Genomic DNA, 23,034 nt, shown 5'->3' on the forward strand with positions numbered 1-23,034 from the left:
AGTTATGTGGAGATTGAAGAAGCTGGGATTGTTCTCCTTAGAACAGAGAAGGTTAAGGGGAGATTTGATAGGGGTGTTCAAAATCATGAATGGTTTTGATGGAGTAAATAATAGGTAACCAGAGGACACAGATTTAAAATGATCGGCAAAAGAGCCAGAGGCAACATGAGGGAACATTTTTTACGCAGCGAGTTGTAATGATCTGGAATGCACTGCCTGAAAGCGTAGTAGAAGCAGATTCAATAGTAAATTTCAAAAGGGAATTGGATAAATACTTGAAGGGAAAAAATTTTACAGGGCTCTCGGGAAAGAGCGGGGGAATGGGACTAATTGGACAGCTATTTCAAAGGGCCAGCACAGGCACGATGGGCCAATTGGCCGCCTCCTGTGCTGTACACACTATATAAAAAAAAATCCCAGAAAACCAAATGCACGCGAATACCAAAAAGTGTTTTATTATTAATTTCAAAAGTCTTTGTTAAAATTTGGTAAAATTCATGTGAAAATCATTAAGACACCTGCTACATTCTGGAAGCAATAATTCAAAAATAAAAGTTTACTTTTTGTAAACAGGTGAAGATGTACTCACTCTTTGGTTAGAACTGGGAAAGATGGTCTTTTTTCTTCTAATGAAGATCTGCAAGGAATTTCATTCAAATAATATCAAAAATTCATATTACTTACATTTAAAAAATAAATAATAGTATGAAAAAACTAATTTCATGCCTTTAAACTGCATTCTATCAGAATATAACCAGGTCACTTACAGCATTGGATTTGTATCAGGCAAGTAGTAAATGAAGTCTCTCATTGTCATTTTAGTACGTTCTGGTGGGTTACTAGTTTCCCAAATTGGAATAGTTTCTCTGTGAGCTTTCTACAAAGGAAAAAAAATTGTGTAACAATGCATACCAGAAAATAGTTAAAAAGAACATTAGTGTGCAATACATCAATAGGGATGCAGAGAGAAGAGGATAAACAGAAGATACAAAATGTGCCCTGCTGGTTTTTTTTGTTCGTTCATGGGATGTGGGCATCGCTGGCAAGGCCAGCATTTATTGCCCATCCCTAATTGCCCTTGAGAAGGTGGTGGTGAGCCGCCTTCTTGAACCGCTGCAGTCCGTGTGATACCACATTTAAATATAAACTACACCTGGTCACCTAACACATGATTAATTGGGTCTTTCAAGTTAAATACTCGATCACACCTGTGGTGTGGTATTTTACATAGAATGATGTAGAATGTGTAGCACAGAAACAGGACACTCGGCCCAACAGGTCCATGCCTGTGTTATGCTCCACACGAACCTCCTCCCTCTCTACTTCATCTAACCCCATCAACATATCCTTCTACTCCTTTCTCGCTCGTGTGTTTATCGAGCGTCCCCTTAAATGCATCTATGCTAGTCGCCTCAACTACTCCTTATGGTAGCAAGGTAAAAAAAAATATACACCCAGAAACACTGCAGAATTCTGCAAAACCTCTCTTCTCTGAGATGAAATCCGCTCTGGTCTATCAGTTTAAAAAATAGCAGTTCCCTGGAGTTCCAAGTCCAAACTCAGATCCTAGCTAATAATCAGCTTTTGAGCTGCAGTCCTGCACCAACAACTAGGACAAGTAAGCATGTTGATTCTACTCAGCTTAACTGCAGTTATCAGAGACAAGACGATCGAATATTAGCCTGGAAATTCCTGTCAGTGAAGGTGCTCATGTCAGTAGGGATTGCATAAAGAGGACAGAAAATTGTGACTTCCTAAACTCACTGGCTTTCTGCTTTTTTGAGCACAGTGCTTGAAATTGGTAAAAGGCAGTGCGATTTCTCACACAGAATTGCACTGAGAATTTTATGAGCAAATATGGCCATTAAGAATACTTTACAAGGTAGCCTGTGACATTCCTGAAGTAAAGCAATGCTCCCCCATTGCGCTAACCTCATCCATTTGATGAATGAAAGATATTATTGCATTATAAAGGGTTAGAGACACACAGCTTACGTGTTGCATTCTAGGTTCAGACAGCGGGAGTGCAATAATTTTTTTTCTTGGCAAGCCATAAACAAATTTCACTTTTTAAGTCATCATATCATCAGAACCAGTTGTTTCATAGAATTATAGAAAGTTACAGCACAGGAGGCCTTTCGGCCCATCGTGTCCCTGCTGGCCGAAAAAGAGCTTAATCCCACTTTCCAGCACTTGGTCCGTAGCCCTGCAGGTTACAGCACTTCAAGTGCATATCCAAGTACTTTTTAAATGAGTTGAGGGTTTCTGCCTCTACCAACCTTTCAGGCAGTGAGTTCCAGATCCCCACCACCCTCTGGGTGAAAAAATTTCTCCTCAGCTCCCCTCGAATCCTTCTGCCAATTACTTTAAATCTATGCCCTCTGGTCACTGACACCTCTGCTAAGGGAAATAGGTCCTCCCTATCCACTCTATCTAGTTCCAACATAATTTTATATACATCAAATAAATCTCCCCTCAGCCTCCTTTGTTCCAGAGAAAACAACCCCAGTCGATCCAATCTTTTCTAATAGCTAAAATTCTCCAGCCCTGGCAACATCCTCGTAAATCTCCTCTGTACCTCTCTAGTGCAATCACATCTTTCCTGTAATGTGGTGACCAGAACTCAAGCTGTGGCCTAAACAATGTTTAATACAGTTTGCATGCAGCAAGACCTGGACAACACCCAGGCTTGAGCTCATAAGTGGCAAGTAACATTCACGCCAGACAAGTGCCAGGCAATGACCATCTCCAACAAGAGAGAGTCTAACCACCTCCCCTTGACATTCAACGGCATTACCATCGTCGAATCCCCCACCATCAACATCCTGGGGGTCACCATTGTCCAGAAACTTAACTGGACCAGCCATATAAATACTGTGGTTACAAGAGCAGGTCAAAGGCTGGGTATTCTGCAGCAAGTGACTCACCTCCTGACTCCCCAAAGCCTTTCCACCATCTACGAGGTACAAGTCAGGTGTGTGATGGAATACTCTCCACTTGCCTGGATGAGTGCAGCTCCAACAACACTCAAGAAGCTCGACACCATCCAGGACAAAGCAGCCCGCTTGATTGGCACCCCATCCACCACCCTAAACATTCACTCCCTTCACCACCGGCGCACAGTGGCTGCAGTGTGTACCATCCACAGGATGCACTGCAGCAACTCGCCAAGGCTTCTTCCACAGCACCTCCCAAACCCACGACCTCTACCAATCTAGAAGGACAAGAGCAGCAGGTACATGGGAACAACACCACCTGCACGTTCCCCTCCAAGTCACACACCATCCCGACTTGGAAATATATCGCCGTTCCTTCATCGTCGCTGGGTCAAAATCCTGGAACTCCCTTCCTAACAGCACTGTGGGAGAACCTTCACCACACGGACTGCAGTGGTTCAAGAAGGCAGCTCACCACCACCTTCTCAAGGGCAATTAGGGATGGGCAATAAATGCCGGCCTCGCCAGCGGCGCCCACATCCCATGAACGAATAAAAAAATACAGTTCTAGCATCACCTCCCTGCTCTTATATTCTACACCTCGGCAGATAAAGGAAAGTATCCCGTATGCCTTTTTAGCCACCTTATCTACCTGTCTTGCTACCTACAGGGATCTGTGGACATGCACTACAAGATCCCTTTGTTCCTCTACACCTCTCAGTATCCTCCCATTTATTGTGTACTCCCTTGCCTTGTTTGCCCTCCCCAAATGCGTTACCTCACACTTCTCTGGATTGAATTCCATTTGCCACTTTTCTGCCCACCTGACCAGTCTTTTGCTATCTTCGTGCAGTCTACAGCTTTCTTCCTCACGATCAATCACACGGCCAATTTTTGTAACATCTGCAAACTTCTTGATCAAGCCCCCCACATTCAAGTCCAAATCATTAATATATATCACAAAAAGCAAGGGACCTAGTACTGAGCCTTGCAGAACCCCACTAGAAACAGCCTTCCAGTTGCAAAAACATCTGTCAACCATTACCCTCTGCTTCCTGCCTCTGAGCCAATTTTGGATCCAACTAGCCACTTTCCCTTAGATCCCATGGGTTTTCACTTTTTTGATCAGTCTGCCATGTGGGACCTTGTCAAAAGCCTTACTAAAATCCATGTACACTACATCAAACTCATTACCCTCATCGACCCTCCTTGTTACCTCCTCAAAAAATTCAATCAAGTTAGTCAGACACGAACTTCCCTTAACAAATCCACGTTGACTGTCCTTGATTAACCCATGCTTTTCTAAATGACGATTTATGCTGTCCCTCAGAATTGATTCCAATAATTTGCCCACCACCGAGGTTAGACTGACTGGCCTATAATTACTCGGTCTATCTCTTTCTCCCTTCTTAAACAAAGGTACATCGTTAGCAGTCCTCCAATCCTCCAGCACTACGCCTGTAGCCAGGGAGGATCGGAAAATGATGGTCAGAGCCTCCGCTATTTCCTCCCTTGCTTCCTTCAACAGCCTGGGATACATTTCATCCGGGCCTGGCAATTTATCTACTTGCAAAGATACTAAACCCCTCAATACTTCCTCTCTCACTATATTTATCCCATCCAATATTTCACTCCTCCTCCTCCTCCTCCTCCTCCACTACAATCTCTGCATCGTCCCTCTCTTTTGTGAAGACAGACGCAAAGTATTAATTAAGGACCATACCCATATCTTCCGCCTCCGCACGTAGGTTACTTTTTTGGTCTCTAATAGGCCCTTCTCTTTCCTTAGTTATCCTCTTGCTCTTTATGTATTTATAAAACATTTTTGAGTTCTCCTTAATTTTACTTGCCTGTATTTTTTCATGCCCTCTCTTTGCTTTCCTAATCTCCTTTTTAATTTCACCCCTGCACTTTCTATACTCCTCTCGGCTTTCTGCAGTATTACTAGGGTCATGAATCTAAATAAAGGAAATTACGAAAGTATGAGGTGCGAGTTGGCTATGATAGATTGGGGAACTTTACTAAAAGAGATGACGGTGGATAGGCAATGGCTAATATTTAAAGAATGTGTGCAGGAATTACAACAATTATTCATTCCTGTCTGGCGCAAAAATAAAACTGGAAAGGTGGCTCAACCATGGCTTACAAACGAAATTAGGGATAATATTAGATCCAAAGAGGAGACATATAAAATTGCCAGAAAAAGCAGCAAGCCTGAGGATTGGGAGCAATTCAGAATTCAGCAAAGGAGGACAAAGAGATTGATTAAGAGGAGAAAAATAGAGTACGAGAGTAAACTAGCAAGGAACATAAAAACTGACTGTTAAAACGTCTATAAATATGTCAAGAGAAAAAGATTAGTGAAGACAAATGTCGGTCCCTTACAGTCAGAAATGGGGGAAATTATAATGGGGAACAAAGAAATGGCAGAACAATTAAACACATACTTTGGTTCTGTCTTCACAAAGGAGGACACAAATAACCTGCCAGAAATGTTAGGGAACCAAGGGTCTAGTGAGAGGGAGGAACTGAAGAAAACAAGTATTAGTAAAAAAAAAGTGCTAGGGAAATTAATGGGGCTAAAGGCTGACAAATCCCCAGGGAATGATCATTTACATCCCAGAGTATTAAAGGAAGTGGCCCTGGAAATAGCGGATGCATTGGTGATCATCTTCCAAAATTCTATAGACTCTGGAACAGTTCCTACAGATTGGAGGGTGACAAATGTAACCCCTCTATTTAAAAAAGGAGGAAAAAAACAGCAAATTACAGATCAGTTAGCCTAACATCAGTAGTAGGGAAAATGCTAGAGTCTATTATAAAAGATGTGATAACAGAACACTTGGAAGGCATTAACGGGATTGGACAAAGTCAGCATGGGTTTATGAAAGGGAAATCATGCTTAACAAATCTACTGGAGTTTTTTGAGGATGCAACTAGTAGAATAGATTGGGGAGAACCAATGGATGTGGTGTACTTGGATTTTCAGAAGGCTTTTGATAAGGTCCACACAAGAGGTTAGTGTGCAAAATTAAAGCACATGGGACTGGGGGGAATATACTGGCATGGATTGAGAATTGGTTGACAGACAGGAAGCAGAGAGTAGGAATAAACGGGTCTTTTTCCGGGTGGCAGGCAGTGACTAGTGTGGTACCGCAGGGATCAGTGCTTGGGCCCCAGCTATTCACAATATATATCAATGATTTGGATAAGAGAACTAAATGTAACATTTCCAAGTTTGCAGACGACACAAAGCTGGGGTGGAATGTGAGCTGCGAGGAGGATGCAAAGAGGCTCCATTGTGATTTAGTCAAGTTGGGTGAGTGGGCAAGAACATGGCAGATGCAGTATAACGTGGATAAATGTGAGGTTATCCACTTTGGTTGTAAAAACAGAAAGGCAGATTATTATCTGAATGGTGATAGATTGGGAAAAGGGGAGATGCAACGAGACCTGGGTGTCCTTGTACACCAGTCGCTGAAAGCGAGCATTCAGGTGCAGCAAGCAGTTAGGAAGGCGAATGGTATGTTGGCCTTCATTGCAAGAGGATTTAAGTACAGCAGCAGGGATGTCTTACTGCAGTTATACAGGGCATTGGTGAGACTACATCTGGAATAGTGTGTGCAGTTTTGGTCTCCTTATCTGAGGATGGATGTCCTTGCAATGGAGGGAGTGCAACGAAGATTTACCAGACTGATTCCTGGGATGGCAGGACTGACATATGAGGAGAGATTGGGTCGACTAGGCCTATATTCACTAGAGTTTAGAAGAATGAGAGGTGATCTCATGGAAACATATAAAATTCTAACAGGACTAGACAGACTAGATGCAGGGAGGATTTTCCCGATGGCTGGGGAGTCCATAACCAGGGGTCACAGTCTCAGGATACGGAGTATGCCATTTAGAACCGAGATGAGGAGAAATTTCTTCACTCAGAGGGTGGTGAACCTGTGGAATTCTCTACCACAGAAGGCAGTGGAGGCCAAGTCATTAGATGTATTCAAGAAGGAGATAGATATATTTCTTAATGCTAAAGGGATCAAGGGATATGGGGAAAAAGCAGGAACAGGGTTCTGAGTTAGATGATCAGCCATGATCATTTTGAATGGCGAAGCAGACCCGAAGGGCCGAATGGCCTACTCTTCCTCCTACTTTCTATGTTTCTATGAGATCTTGGTGTCTGACATAAAGCTTCCCTTTTTTGCCTTATCTTACCTTGTATGTTCCTTGTCATCCGGGGGGGGCGGGGGGGGGGGGGCTCTAGACTTGGCAGTCCCACCCTTTTTCTTTGTGGGAACATGTTTACTCTGAACCCCTTGAATCTCTCCCTTGAATGCCTCCCATTGCTCTGACACTGATTTACCTTCAAGTAGCGGTTTCCGGTCCACTTTTGCTAAATCACTTCTCAGCTTAGTAAAATTGGCCTTTCCCCAATTTAGAACTTTTACTCCTGTTCTATCCTCGTCCTTTTCCATAACTATGCTAAATCTAACTGAATTATGATCACTACCACCAAATTAGAATCTTATTACTCCAACAAAATCCACAAATTCATATCTAATCTGTGACTGTTCCAGTTAACTGGGGCCAAAGCTGCAGTATTATAAGAGGGAAACATTTAAGGTTTAATGTCAAAAAATATATAAATGTTCAAGGGTTTAATTATGTTCAGTGACAGAACAAATTTCATTTTGGTTGCAGCACTGGAATATTCAGACTGCTTTCCAGTTTTTTCTCATGTGATTAATACATTAAATCAAGAAAGAGAATAACCAACTCAGTTTGGCAAAGTTATTATAATATCTTATGAAAAATCAGCCTTGAGACTAGACACTAAATACTTTCATAATCAGTTCTTCAACTGTTGCTATCTTCTGCTATATTGTAACCAATATTATAACACAATTTTCAAGTTAAGTGAAGGGATTTATTTTCCATATTCTATCGACTGTGAATCTAGGCAGCTTGAGTTGGCCTAGTACTGCCCTTTGGTGTTAGTGCTTTGTTTCAGCTATGTAGCACCTAACCAACCACTCCAAAGTAATTCCTCTGTGGAAATAGTAAGTGTGTTAGAAAACTGAGAACCTACTGAGATTCTGGTGATCCTAGGCCTCTATTCCTTAGGAACTGCAACCTGACTTGGTGGGAAGGCTTGCGTGCACCTATGACCGCGAGAGCTATGTTGGCAGGAGTATAACTCCTTGTAAGGCCACCCAAGCCAGACAGGTCAAATGGCAGGAGCCAGATTAAAGGCAGTCCAATTGGCAGGTTGTTCTGATGAAGGGTCATCGACCTGAAATGTTAACTCTGTTTCTTTCTCCACAGAGCTGCCTAACTTGCTGAGTATTTCCAGCATTTTCTGTTTTTATTTACGGCAGGTTGTGAGTCAGGCTAAGACTTGTCCACATAAAAATGTCTTTCATTATAGAAACAACCTAGAGATGAGTCTGTAACAGACTTGCAAATGTAAACATCGACTGCATAAAATCATGTGCTGCTAGGCTCGAGGCAAGATGATACTCTGATGGAGTCCAATATCTTGCTCTGGACAGACAACAGTGGAAGAAATGGATGCCTCACACACCACTAGGCACAGAAGACTCTATCTATCTATCTAACTAACTAACTGGACTATGCATTGGCAAGGTTCTGAATGTGTTCAACCACATCTTTGAAAGTGATGACTGACTGGTGTTGCCAGCTGTAAGCTATCTCCTCCTGAGCCTGTTGCAGCAGCCACTACTGAGGGAGTGGGCACAAGTCCCTTGACAGTGTCCCTTCACTACCTGAGTCCTTCCAGAGGGGTCTCTAGCTCCTGACCAATCAAAAGTGCATTTCTCAAACAGCAATGCCCATGTCTGCAACAATTTAGTGAGTTTTGCCTTCTCGTTGCTGGTTCCTAATTGCAGATCACAGCTGCTCCAGAAGATTTAGTGCTGCTACTTTCTTACTGGCTGATCCGCTGTGTGAGAATAACTTCCCACTTTTAGCCCACAGACTGAAAACAGGAAATTCGGCAAAGGTGATTGCTTCCAGAAACTTATTAACTCAGTTTGCTTGTCTCAGCCGTGGCTCAGTGGTAGCATTCTGAGTCAGAAGGATGCGGGTTCAAGTCCTGTTCCAGGGACTTGAGCACAAAAATCTAGGCTGACCCTCCAGTGCAGTGCTGAGGGAGTGCTGCACTATCAGAGGTGTCGTCTATCGGATGAAACATTAAACCGAGCCCTCCAGTCTGCCCTCTCAGGTGGTTGTAAAAGATCCCATGGCACTATTTCGAAGAAGAGCAGGGGAGTTCTCCCCGGTGTCCTGGCCAATATTTATCCCATAACCAACATCTAAAAGGAGATAATCTGATCATTATCACACTGCTGTTTATGGGACCTTGCTCTGCAGAAATTGGCTGCCGTGTTTCCTACATTTACTACACTTCAAAAGTTTACACCCCAGGGTTTTAAAGGAAGTAGTTGAGCAAATTGCAGATGTAATTTAGCCATAATCTTCCAAAGCTCTCTCGATTCAGGAATTGTCCCTTTAGATTTGAGAATTGCAAATGTAACTCCACTATTTAAGAAAGGTGAGAGAGAAAAGCCAGGAAATTATAATGTGGAGATGCCGGTGATGGACTGGGGTTGACAATTGTAAACAATTTTACAACACCAAGTTATAGTCCAGCAATTTTATTTTAAATTCACAAGCTTTCGGAGGCTACCTCCTTCGTCAGGTGAACGATGTGAAAATGAAATCGATCTCGAGGATTTCATTTTCACATCGTTCACCTGACGAAGGAGGTAGCCTCCGAAAGCTTGTGAATTTAAAATAAAATTGCTGGACTATAACTTGGTGTTGTAAAATTGTAGGAAATTATAAAACTGTTGGTCTAACATCTGTTGTGGGGACGTTACTGGGATCTATAATTAAGGAAAGAGTGACTGAGCACTTAAAGAAATTTGAGCTGATTAAAGAGAGCCAACATGGATTTGTAAAGGGTGGGTCATGTCTAATGAACCTAATTGAATTTTTTGAGAAAATAACTGAAGAGACAGGGGAATGTCTATGGATGTAGTTTATATGGACTTCCAGAAGGCATTCGATAAGGTGCCACAAAAGAGACTGTTAGGTAAAATTTAAACTCATGGAATCGAAGTCAAACTATTAACCTGGTTAGGAGATTGATTAGGCGGTCGAAGACAGAGAGTTGGGATAATGGGTATGTACTCGAATTGGAAGGAAGTGACTAGTGGTGTCCCACAAGGGTCTGGGGCCTCAACTATGCACTTTATTTATTAATGACTTAGGTAACACAATAGAAAGCCATATATCCAAGTTTGCCGATGACACAGAGATTGGTGGCAAAGTAAGTAGTGTAGACGGGAGCATAAAATTACAAAGAGACACTGATATATAAGCGGCCGAAACTGTGGCAGATTGATTTCAACGCAGGGAAGTGTGAGGTCATCCATTTTGGACCAAAAAAAGGATAGATCCGAGTTATTTTTTAAACGGTGAAAAGCTAGGAACAGTGCAAGCCCAAAGAGATTTAAGGGTTCATGTACACAGATCACTAAATGTAGTAGTCAGGTACAAAAATTAATCAAAAGGCTAGTGGAATGTTAGCCTTTATAACTGGAGGGCTAAAATATAGTTTTGCTACATCTATACAAAGCCCTGGTTAGACCACATCTGGAGTACTGTGTACAGTTCTGGGTACGGCACCTTAGAAAGGATATATTGGCCTTGGAAGGAGTGCAGCGCAGATTCACCAGAATGTTATCAGAGCTCCAAGGGTTAGATTATGAGGAGAGATTACATCAACTAGGCTTGTATTCTCTGGAATATAGAAGGATAAAGGGTGATTTGATTGAAGTATTTAGGATTTTGAAAAGAACAGATAGGCTAGATAGAGAGAAACTTTTTCTGCTGGTGGGGGAGTCTAGGACAAAAGGACATAACCTTACAGTCAGAGCCAGGCCATTCAAGAGAGAAGTTAGGAAACACTTCTTCACACAAAGGGTGGTAGAAGTGCAGAACTCTCTCCCACAAAAAGCAGTAGATGCTAGCTCAATTATAATTTTAAATCTGAGATCGATAGATTTTTGCTAGCCAAGGATATTAAGGGAGATGGTACGAAGGCAGGTGGATGGAGTTAGGATACAGATCAGCCATTATCTCATTGACAGTACAGCTGAATTAGGGAACTATTGGTTTCAGTCATTACAGACACAAACCTGTATTTTACCCCTCTGTAGCATAGCATATTGGTGATCCAACCTACAATCATACAGTAGTGATCCATTTTCTCAGGTGGAATGGGAATAAATTTAAGATCACATTTGTTAAGTATCTTAGAAATTTAGTCATCAGCCCTGATTCGTATCAATTTCACATACTCAATGTGCAAAGAATGATTTGATATTTTATTGACTGCACAATAGGATGGAAGGAGTCCAAATAGCTGTGTGATAATGTTTAATCATCAATGGGACATGATAAGTACCTTGTTCCCACTCTGTATTTCCCCAATGATTAAGAAGCTCAAGCACAAACCAGTCCTGCCACTCCACTGAATTGCAGGTTAGCAGACGGCATATCAACAACTTACTCTATCCCTCCTGAACGATTAACCAGATAAGGTAAAGGTTACTATTGAAAGTAATTGCTAACTACAGAAGTAACCTCAAATCAAATTTACCTTCTCTTTCCTCAACTCCTCTTTCAGCATTTCCCGCAGTTTCCGAGCTTTCCTCAATCGTTCGAGGTCAGATGGAATTTTTGCTGCTTTAGGACGTGCAGGCGATACATTTGGAGATGGTACAGTTCCTTTTGTAGGTGTACTGCTAGGTGTAACCCTCTCCTTGAGTGGTGAGGACAATATCTTCCTTGTCATAGGAGCTCGGGTAGAATTGGTTGCTACAGCTGGATCTTTGTGCACAGGTTTTTTAACTGGCGAGAACTGTGGTACTTGAGGAATTGGGGTTTTCTTTTCTGGCAATTTGGTATGTTGTCCTGAAGAGGGTTTTCGTTTCTCCGGTGATTTGGTAAGCTGTTTCTCAGTAGTAGCGGTTTGTGACAGAGGGGTATTATCCTGAATGGATGCAGCATTGGTCTCAGAGGTTAACGGACTTTGTTGTTGAGGGAGAGATTTTGGTGTTACACTGCTCGACTGTTGTGCAGACGCAGACGTGGATCTGGGTTTGGCCAAATTTGGCGTGGTGGAGAAGCGCTTCCTTCTTTGCAAAGGTGCTACAGAGGATTTACTGTTGGCACCAGCCTCTCCAGTCTTATCATTTTTTTCATTCCTTAAAAAAAAAGAAACATGCTTGCAACTTTTAATTTTATGGAAAATCACTTAGGAAAAATGCAAATAAAGAAAAATCATGTAATGTTATAAAAATTTCTTGTCAAATTAAATGCCATTTGCTAACTAACATCCCATTTTATTATTATTTTGGCACTTAATGGAAATAGATGGCACAAGTCAGTTAAATCATGAGGGCAGAATTATTTCCCAGCATGTTTAGTAGTTTAATAAGCCGAGAATCAATTGGCCTACTTTCAGCGAAGTGCAAGAAAGGAAGAGATACAAAAGAAGGTTTTCTGAAACAGCAGTTTTGTGTGTGGGCCAAGGAGAAGTTGATCTGACCAAGTATCAATGATATCACCAATAAAATCAAAGGCTAATTACCCTCAAATTGTCCGCATCCAGCAGAGAACAGGGAATCACGCTAAGAAGAATGATTTTCAATTGAAGATATGATGCTACCCCCGCCCCACCCCAAGGCTAAGGAAGTTTATCTAGTGAGTAGCTGAGCAATACAACCCAGGGAGATCCAAAGTTTATTTTCCCATGAGTGTCGATTTTGCTGATCTCCATCAGGGCAGCAGTAGGGCACAACTATCCCCAGTAACCCTGGGTTAGGGAAAGGAAAAGTCAGTAAGGCACTCCCAATTCAGTAGAAATGCTTGCAGGTCAGGTGAAGAAATAATCAGGCCTGGATGAGACCATCAGCAGTCAAATAGTCTGCCAGCACTCTTTGTAGTGGCTCACACATCAGTAATGGCCATCAACAATTGAAGCCCGTGGATTTGTAACTCAGTCATTCATCCTTCAGGCAAGATGCTAAACTGAGCAGTTTATATGTAAAGGATGTTGCATTCAACATAGTGGTACAAGCCAGAAACACATCCAAGATTTGACTGACATAATGGATACAAGATCAAATCTCAATGCAGCATCATCTCATTCCTAGGATGTGTTGCTGCCTCTTGGTTGTATTCTTTTGTTTTGCCAGTAAGAGTATTATGGTGGACAGCAACAAATAAAAGATGTCCAGAATCAAATCACATGATTTGACTTAATTAACTTAACTTATTTAACTTAATGATATAGGAGACAATCATAGCTTCTATGTATTAAGCCGATTACAGTAGCCAAAACAGAAACTTCAGTTGTACAACATGCATATCTTGAGAGTATTTTTGGATGGAAAGGTGGTAATTAAAATTATGATGTCTTAGATTTGCATTTGACTGAATTCAGAACTAACTTGCTAAGTGGAACATTCTCCTGCTGTTCATCTGGATCATCTCTCTCTTCCTGTCCTATGCTTGGATTAGGCAGTGGTGTTGGTGGAACTGACAACACATCTGGAGACTCAGAAGCATCTTTTTCACTGGAAGCCTTTCTTTCTGGACTTAGTTGCTGGTCTGAGGTATGGGTCTTGTCATCCTCTTTGGAGGTTTGTGATGAACCTCTTCCACCAGGTTTCACATTGGGTCTTACATTGAGTCTCGAGCGGCGAAACATCCTGCAAGGTACAGGAAGGAAGGTGATAGATTGCAGAATTACACAGCACCAATTGCCTTCAAATGAATCACTTGTATTCATCTCAGAACATACTGCAAAATTCCCCATTTCTGAATTGGAAATTCATTGTTCATTCACAAATTGTAGGAATGTTAAATATAGTCAGACTCATTCTAATTCAATCCGTAAAGACACTTTACAAATAACGCAATCCAAACTAAAGTTGGTACAAATTATAATATCAGTTTAAAAAATTCAAACAGGATCTAAAGACTCTGCTCTGCCCAATGGCTTAATGGTTAATTTTCCAGATTTTTTCCCTAATTGGGCTTGAGTTTTTAATCTAACTTTTCACCTCTCATTAGATTACATGACACCTAGTGGGTAGAGAGTCTTATAGTCGTGATGCATAAGGCATCACAACTGTGTGGGATAGGCTAGGTGGATCAGCTGTTCTTTTCCTATCCAACATTTTCACATGTTCATATGTTAAATGCACTTTCCAATGGTTCAATGGTTAAATGCACCCAATAGTGACATACTGAGCTAACGATGGATCAGGAAGGTCCCACATTCAATCCTATGTCTGTGCTGTGTCATCGAATCTCAGCTAAGGCAGTAATGGGGTTACAACTCATCACTACTCTGGGCCAGAGGGGAGAATAAATACTGACCAAGATTCTGACTTCTGCTTCTTATCCAGCTCTTTCTGGAGAAGCAAGCATGTGGACACTGGCAGAGGACAGGATTGGGCATGCAACTACTGTTAAGTAGTTGCCAACACTCGCTACTTGGTCTTGCCAATTGAGGTGTGGGAGTAGAGGGCTACTGCTATCCACTGAAATCTACCCAGTCATGCCTCACTATCTTCAGGAGAAACAACAAAAAGGGAGATAATCTGAAGAAAAAGAGGGTAAAAGGTACTTTTCACCAATCAAGGCATGAGCTACTCCTGCATTTTGTACAGCAACAACTGCTCACTCAGCAAAATTTTAAAATAATTTGAGCTTGTTTCTGTAGTTCCCAAAGCTGAATTGCCATTTAGTAAGAATATATAATTCTTCTTTTATGTCCTCCTGACAGGGCAGATGGGGCCTCGTTTAATATCTCATCTGAAAGATAGCACCTCAGACAGTGCAGTGCTCCCTCAGTACTGCACAAATGCAAGGAAAAACGGAAATCCAGCCCTCTTGGGAGAGCTACAAAAAGCAAAAAAGATACAAAAGAAGTACAAAAAGGGAATATGAAGAAAAAAAACTTTAGGGATATTGAAGCCAACAGTGAAAGTTTTTATAAAGATATTAAGAGAAAGAGAGTGGTAAAGGAGAATGTAGGCCCTTTAGACAGATGCAGATGAGACTATAAATGGACAATAAGGAAATGGCAGACTTGTTAAATGAATACTTTGCATTTGTTTTCACAGTGGAGGAAGAGGACAAAATAAGAGCAGTACAAAAGAAACAAAATTAAGTCAAAGGTGAACTTATTGGATTTAATTTAGGTAAAAAAAAAATGGTAACAGAGAAAATAATGGGACTTAAGACAGACAAAGCTCCAGGATCAGATAGTTTCAACCCCAGACTACAAAAAGCAATCCAGATGTACGCCAACACACACGTGAAATGAAAAGATTCTATGAGGCACTATGAACTATCTATTATCCCTTGATGGAAGGCTCTACTTCCGAGTGTTGATGCATCCACCTTGTTGACTGACAAGACCCAAATCTTGGACAGATGGGCTAAACGTTTTAAGAATCTACTAAGCCGGAAGTTCAGCATAAAAAATTAGGTCTTGTATCAACTACCTCAAAGTCCGATCATAGTGTCCCTTGCTGAAAAACCTTTATTGCCCAAGAACATTAAGTCTCTCTTCAGTGGCAAAGCACCAGGTTCCGATACCTGCTATGATATATCAAGCTGGAGGACATCAACTAGCTCAATTTCTGACTGTGGCGAAAAGAAATCATCCCGCAAGAGTATAGAGGTGCATCCATTATCCATCTATCCAAATACGAGGGCAGTAGATATGTGTGTGACAATCATAGAGGAATTTTCCTACAGGGTAAATCCGTGATAGGATTATCCTAAATCATTACATCGAGTGATTAGCTGAGAAATTCTTGCCTAATAGTCACTGTGGATTGAGAAAAGGCAGAGGTACTACTGATATGCTGTTTACTGCCTGACATCTTCAGGAAAAGTGTTGAGAACAAAACTTGGACCTTTTCTTTCTTTGTTGATCTCACAAAAGGCTTCAATATAGTTAGCAGCAAGGGCTTCTGGGAACTATTGGCCAATTTGGTTGTCCCGTAAAGTTATCCAGATGATGTGCGAGTTCCATGATAGCCAGAGTCATGGGAACTGGCGAACTCAGTCTCCAGACTTGTGTGTATATAGAGAATCATAGATTGGCTACAGCACAGAAGGGGGCCATTCGGCCCATTGAGCGCAATCCAGTTAGTCCCATTTCCCACCCGCTCATTCCCGTAGCCCTGCAAATTTTTTCCCTTCAAGTATTTATCCAATTCCTTTTTGAAAGCCATAACTGAATCTGCTTCCACCACCCTTTCAGGCAATGCATTCCAGATCATAACTACTCGCTGCGTAAAAAAAGGGATCCCCCATGTCGCCTTTGGTTCTTTTGCCAATCACCGTAAATCTGTGTCCTCTGATTCTCGACCCTTCTGCCAATGGGAACAGTTTCTCTTTATTTATTTTATCTAAACCCTTCATGATTTTGAACACTTCTAATTTTGTCCCAGATTATCGTTTCTAAAAGCTTCCACACCACCGAAGTTAAACTGACTGGCCTGTAGTTGCTGGATTTATCCTTACACCCCTTTTTTGAACAAGGGTGTAACAATTGCAATTCTCCAGTCCTCTGGCACCACCCCCATATCTAAGGAGGATTGGAAGATTATGGTCAGTACCTCTACAATTTCCACCCTTACTTCCCTCGACAACCTAGGATGCATCCCATCCGAGCCAGGTGACTTATCTACTTTAAGTACAACCAGCCTTTCTAGTACCTCCTCTTTATCAATTTTTAGCCCATCCAGTATCTCAACCACCTCCTCTTTTACTGTGACTTTGGCAGTATTTTCTTCCTTGGTAAAGACAGGTGCAAAGTACTCATTTAGTACCTCAGCCCTGCCCTAGATCTCCATGCATAGATTTCCTTTTTGGTCCCTAATCGGCCCCACTGCTCCTCTTACTACCCGATTACGATTTATATGCCGACAGAAGATTTTTGGATTCCCTTTTATGTTTGCTGCCAGTCTATTCTCATACTCTCACTTTGCCCCTCTTATTTCCTTTTTCACTTCTCCTTTGTACTTTCTATATTCAGCTTGGTTTTCACTTGTATTATCAACCTGACATTTGTCATACACCCGCTTTTTCTGCTTCACCTCACTCTCTATATCTTTCATCATCCAGGGAGCTCTGGCTTTGGTTGCCCTACTTTTCCCCCTTGTGGGAATGTACCTAGACTGTAACCGAACCATCTCCTCTTTAAAGGCCGCTCATTGTTCAATTACAGTTTTGCCTGCCAATCTTTGATTCCAATTTACCTGGGCCAGATCCATTCTCAACCCACTGAAATTGGCCCTCCTCCAATTAAGTATTTTTACTCTAGATTGCTCCTTGTCCTTTTCCATAACTAATCTAAACTTTATGATACATTCTTATGGAACAGTGATCATAGTAAGAAATAGGAGCAGGCATGGGCCATACGGCTCCTCAAGCCTGCTCCACCATTCAATCAGGTCATGGCTGATCTTCGACCTCATCCACTTTCCTGCCCGATCCCCATATCCCTTGATTCCCTTAGAGTCCAAAAATCTATCCATCTCAGCCTTGAATATATTCAATTACTCAGCATCCACAACCCTAAATGTTCCCCCACTGACACTTGCTCCACTTGACCCAAATGCATTAAACTGGGAACAAAACTTAAGATCGACAAGGCATCAGGTATATGCAAATGTCACTCGATTATTCAAGAAGGGAGGGAGAAACCAGAAAACCATTGACCTGCCAGTTTAAAATCAGTTGTGTAGAAGTTACTGGAATCTATCATCAGGCACACAGTGACTGAGTACTTGGACAAGAATAAGCTGATCAAAGAGAGTCAGAGAGATTTTTGAAGGGTTGGTCATGTCTAACTAATCTAGTTGAATTTTTTGAGAAAGTCACCAACATATTGGATAGGGAAGTGTTTATGGATGTTGTCTATATGTACATCCAGAAAGCATCTGATAACATTCCACACAAACGGTTATTAGCAAAAATGAAAGCACACAGAGTTGGAGGTAACCTTGTGACATAGGTTGATAATTGGTTGGGAGGGAGAAGACAGAGAGTAGGGATAAAGGGAATGTACTCTGATTGGCAGGATGTGACAAGTGGTGATGCCCAGGGATCTGTACTGGGGCCTCAGCCTTTCACCATATTCATCAATGACTTGGATGAAGAATAGAGAGTTGTATATCCAAGTCTGCAGATGACACCAGCTTAGGAGGCACAGTAAGTTGTGTAGATTGGAATAGGAAGTAACAAATGGCCATGGACAGATTTAGTGAGTGGGCAAAACTGTGGTAGATGGAGTCCAATGTGGGGGGAGTGTGAGGTCATCCACTTTGGATCAGAGAAAGACAAATCAGAATATTTTCTTAATGGTGAGAGACTAGCAGCAGCAAAGGGATTTGGGTGTCTATGTACACAGATCATTAAAAGCTAGTGCACAGTTACAAAAGATAATCAAAATGCTAATGGAATGTTGGTCTTTATCTCAAGGGGGCTGGAACACAAAGGAAGGAATTGATGCTTTAGTTGCACAAAATGTTGGTCAGATGCCATCTGGATTACTACATTCAGTTTTGGGCTCCTAACCTCAGGAAGGGATATTGCTCTTGGAGGGGGTACTGCACAAATTCAACAGAACAATATTTGGGCTTAAAGGATTAAATTACAAGGATAAATTGCATAAACTTGGGTTGTATTCCCTTGAGTTCAGAAGGTTGAGGGTGTTCTAATCAAGATCTTTAAAATGATTTAAGGGATTCGATAGGTGGATACAGAGAACCTATTTCTTCTGGTGGGGTAACCCAGAACAAGAGGGCATAATCTTAAAATTAGAGCTAGGCCATTTAGGAGTGAAATCCAAATGCACTTTTTCCACACAAAGGGCAGTGGAAATCTTGAACTCACTTCCCCAAAAGGTTGTGGATGCTAGGTCAATTGAAATTTTCAAGCCTGAAATTGATTAAGATTTTTGTTAGGTAATGGTATCAAGGGATATGGAGTAACAGCAGGTAAATGGAATTGCGGTGCAGACCATCCATGTTCTGATTGAATGGCAGAAAGGGCACAAGGGGCTGAATGGCCTACTCCTGTTCCTATGTTCCACTAAAGTATCAGCCCAGATTATGTGCTTAAGTCTCTGGAGTGGAGCTTGAACCGAAGACCTTCTGACTCAGGCAAAAATGCTACCATTGAGCCAAAGATTACACCTTTCCAGGTTAAGTGGTAAACATATAACCATGCTCCCAGGCTGGAGACCACCTGTGAGCAATACCACTGGAGATCTGCTAATAATAATAGTTACATGAGGGCAATTGATCATCAATCTGAATGCAGGGTCCAAATGGCAGTTGCAATTATTTGAAATATCTCAATGGTGTTATTGCCTAGGAATCACTCCTAGGTATCCTTTTATTCTCTCTAAAATATGATCTCCTCCCATAACTCAAATGCCATCTAAAGCATTTGTGTTGCAGTTTTTTTTTAAACATGCACACAGTAATACTAAGCAATGATCACTGAGAATGTAAACATACTTGGCTTTTAAAAAAACACACTACCCTCAGCAAATTCATGTGGAAACATAAACAGGCTCAATAAAGGTAATCATATAAAGAGGACAACTCTTTTGAAAGGGGTCATACTAATTTCATTTAGGTACAAAGATAAATATTATTTAAAAAGGCAGCAGTGGCAACGCATGCTGGAGGACCATCACGTTCACTTCCCTTACGCCATTGAATTTTCCATCTTAGCTGCAATGCTTTTGAGAAGGCATCAGCAGCACCCCCATTCAAAAAACAGTATCATCACCAGGTCACTGTGAGCTGGTAGCCAGGTCAACATCATCACAAGCACCAGCATGTTGCCAATGCTCATCTGCACTTTAGAAAGAAAGAACTCGCATTTACGTAACGCCTTTTATGACCTCGGCACATCCCCAAGCACTTTACAGTCAATTAAGTACTTTTTCAGTGTAGTCACTGTCGTAATGTAGGGAAACGCGGCAGCCAATGTGGCACAGCAAGGTCCCACAAACAGCAATGAGTTAATTACCTAATCTGTTTTAGTGATGTTAGTTGAAAGATAAACATTGTCCAGGACACCAGAAGAACTTCCCTGTTCTTCTTCGAATAGTATCATGGGATCTTTTATTTCTACCTGAGGGCAGATGGGGCCTCAGTTTAACATCTCATCTGAAAGACGGCATCTCTGACAGTGCAGCATTCCCTCAGTAACTGCACTGAAGTGTCACCCTAGATTATGTACTTAAATCTCTGGGGTAAGACTTGAATCCACGACCTTCTGACTCAGAGGCGAGAGTGCTACCACTGAGCCACGACTTTCAATCAAAAGAAAGAGAAAACCAGGGAGGGATGAAATTAACAGAAAACTATTTTTAAAAAAATATTCTATGACACATAATTTAATTAGACTTGACTATATCATTGCATAAAACTGTAATTCTCTACAGAACATCGTTGAACCTTAGGCAGTCAACACAGTTCAAGCCCTGAGCACAGCTCGAAGGTGTCAGGTCCCAGTGTGGACACCTGTTTGTGTGTGTTTAAAGCACCGTGCACACTGGACATTAGTGCACAAATCATCAAACACACTTGGACCTGTCCCAGATTAAAGTTTTACACCGAGGTAGGTTATCACGCTCGGGGCCTTTATCACCAGGAACACCAGCCGAGCCGAGCCGAGCCCTGCTGCCCCCTCTCCCGGTTACTCGGAGCCCTCGCCTCTCGGGGTAGGATCGGGGCCGGGGCCGTCAGCCCCGCTGCTGCTGTTAGCGATGAGTGCAGGTACCTGTAACTCTACCAGACACGTGTTGTCAGGCGGGATAGGAGCGTCTGCCCGAGCGCTCTCTCACACCCCTGACCGCGGTCCCTCCTTCAGCCTCACATCCTCCTCTTTCCTCGGCTTCTCCTCCAGCCGCCTCGCAGACTTTTTTTTTGCCCCAATCCCATCAACCAACGAGCGCCGCGGAGCGTCACGGGAGTTGTAGTTCGCCCGGGTCCCGCCGCGCACCGTCCAACTACAACTCCCGGCGAGCACTGCGGCCCATGCCCATGCACGTGAAGTGTTGCAGGGCATTGCATCGGCCAAGTCGGTGTTTGTTTTGATTGACATGTGTTCTCACTGCCATTAACAGAGATGTGTCAACGTTTGATGCGAGTGAGATTTGTGATCATTGAGACTGAAATAGACTGCAAAATTATTTAAATGCAGGGAGCAACGCTTATTTTTAACAGTGGCTTCCATTAAAATGTAATTTTTAAAACAAAATGAGTGAGTCGTGTTCCTTTCCCACGCGTCACTCTTGGTAGGTCTGTAATTACTTTGGGGGAGTAATATTAATTTGTTTTACTCTATTTAAATGCAAAACTTTTCTTTCTTCACACAAAAGGTGAACAATGTGTGGATTGGACTTCTGTAGTAATGGAGGCGAAAGTCCTGGGGTCTTTTAATATACAAATGCTGCACTGGAGGGACTGTCGAGGCTTTCTGGGTGGAAGAATTATGACAAGCTGGTAGCTACAGTGTAAATGATCTGTAAACGATCTGTAGTCCAAATGACATAGAAACTTTATGTGTGGGGAATTTGCGTGGGTCTTACACCAAACTTATTTTCTGCCTGACATGTTTGATACTATACTCAAGCTTCGTTATATGTGTTGGATCTCCACAGTACCAGCAGTACGCATTTTTTAATTTAAAAAGTGTAAGAGTTTTCCCACAGTCACAAATGACATCCTCTGTAACTGTGACCATGGTATGTTAACCCTCCTTGACCTTTCCATCCTGTTTGACAGTGGACCATGCCATCCTCCTCTACACATTATCCAGCCTCTCCTCCATTATCCAGCTCTAAGGGACTGTCTGTTGCATGGTTCCACTTCTGTTCCCTTCCCCACACCATTACCGTTGAGTTCCATTAGGATCTTTCCTTGGCCTGTTCCCTTCCCATGAGTTGATATTCATTGCTCTTATTTCTCTACAAAGCATCTTGGGACATTTTGTACGGTAAAGGTGCTATATAAATGTAAGTTGTTGTAAATTGAGGTAAAGTTTATATTGTGTGTTTTCTAAAACTGGCTGTCTATGTGTGAGAGAAAGAAACATGTAGGCAGGGACTTAAAATATGATAGACCGTAGTGATTTACACATCTGTTGTATTTTTGCTTTTGTTCAGATTCCAAACATTCTAAGACACTGTCTCTGTGCTTTAGAGGAATTCAATTTGTGTGTTTTTGGAAATGATTTGAGAACAAATTAGATGATGATGTGATTTTCAACCAAACTTTTAAATAAAAGTTATTAACTTAATTTTTATTTCATTAAGAATGTGAAGTTGAGACTATCCCATTATTCACATTTAACCACTGTTTACCTAAGAATACAGCTAATGTGGGTTAATGAAATTCTAATTATTTGCTATTAAGTAGAAAATACTAGAAGCTATGTAGGCTGGGTTTTTTGCATATTGATCTAATACACAAACAATTTTGTTTTTCTTAATTTTTTCCCCCAAAAAATACTCTGTACCTCTTATCTCCAGTAGTTAACATGTATCTGAGATAATTTCTGGAATCATAGAATTATTCAAGTGAACCTTCTTTGTACTGCCTCGAGAGCAAATATGTCTTTTCTTAAGTATGGACACCAAAACTGTATGCAGTATTCCAGGTGCGGTCTCACCAATACCTTATATAACTGCAGCAATACCTCCCTGTTTTTATATTCTATCCCCCTAGCAATAAATGCCAACATTCCGTTGGCCTTCTTGATCACCTGCTGCACCTGCGTACTAACTTTTTGATTTTCTTGCACTAGGACCCCCAGATCCCTTTGTACTGCAGTAGTTTCCAGTTTCTCGCCATTAAGATAATAACTTGCTCTCTGATTTTTCCTGCCAAAGTGCAAAACCTCACATTTTCCAATATTGTATTGCATCTGCCAAATCTCCGCCCACTCACCCAGC

At 41.7% G+C, this 23,034-nt stretch overlaps 1 protein-coding gene across 4 annotated transcripts in view; it reads right to left on the reverse strand.

The window, feature by feature from the left end:
- Positions 1-21,023, reverse strand: part of LOC137320851 (transcription factor TFIIIB component B'' homolog) — an 80,517-nt gene extending 59,494 nt beyond the window's left edge. For all 4 annotated transcript variants that reach the window (XM_067982753.1, XM_067982754.1, XM_067982752.1 and 1 more), the window contains exons 1-5: positions 20,859-21,023; positions 13,481-13,741; positions 11,626-12,232; positions 768-877; positions 590-637 (exon numbers count right to left, since the gene is read on the reverse strand). In XM_067982753.1, coding sequence (XP_067838854.1) covers positions 590-637; positions 768-877; positions 11,626-12,232; positions 13,481-13,740 — 1,025 coding nt within the window. In that variant the 5' untranslated portion in view covers position 13,741; positions 20,859-21,023. The remainder of the gene's footprint in view (positions 1-589; positions 638-767; positions 878-11,625; positions 12,233-13,480; positions 13,742-20,858) is intronic.
- Positions 21,024-23,034: the final 2,011 nt, after the last annotated feature.

This window comes from Heptranchias perlo, chromosome 4, assembly GCF_035084215.1.
Source record: "Heptranchias perlo isolate sHepPer1 chromosome 4, sHepPer1.hap1, whole genome shotgun sequence".
NCBI lineage: Eukaryota > Metazoa > Chordata > Chondrichthyes > Hexanchiformes > Hexanchidae > Heptranchias > Heptranchias perlo.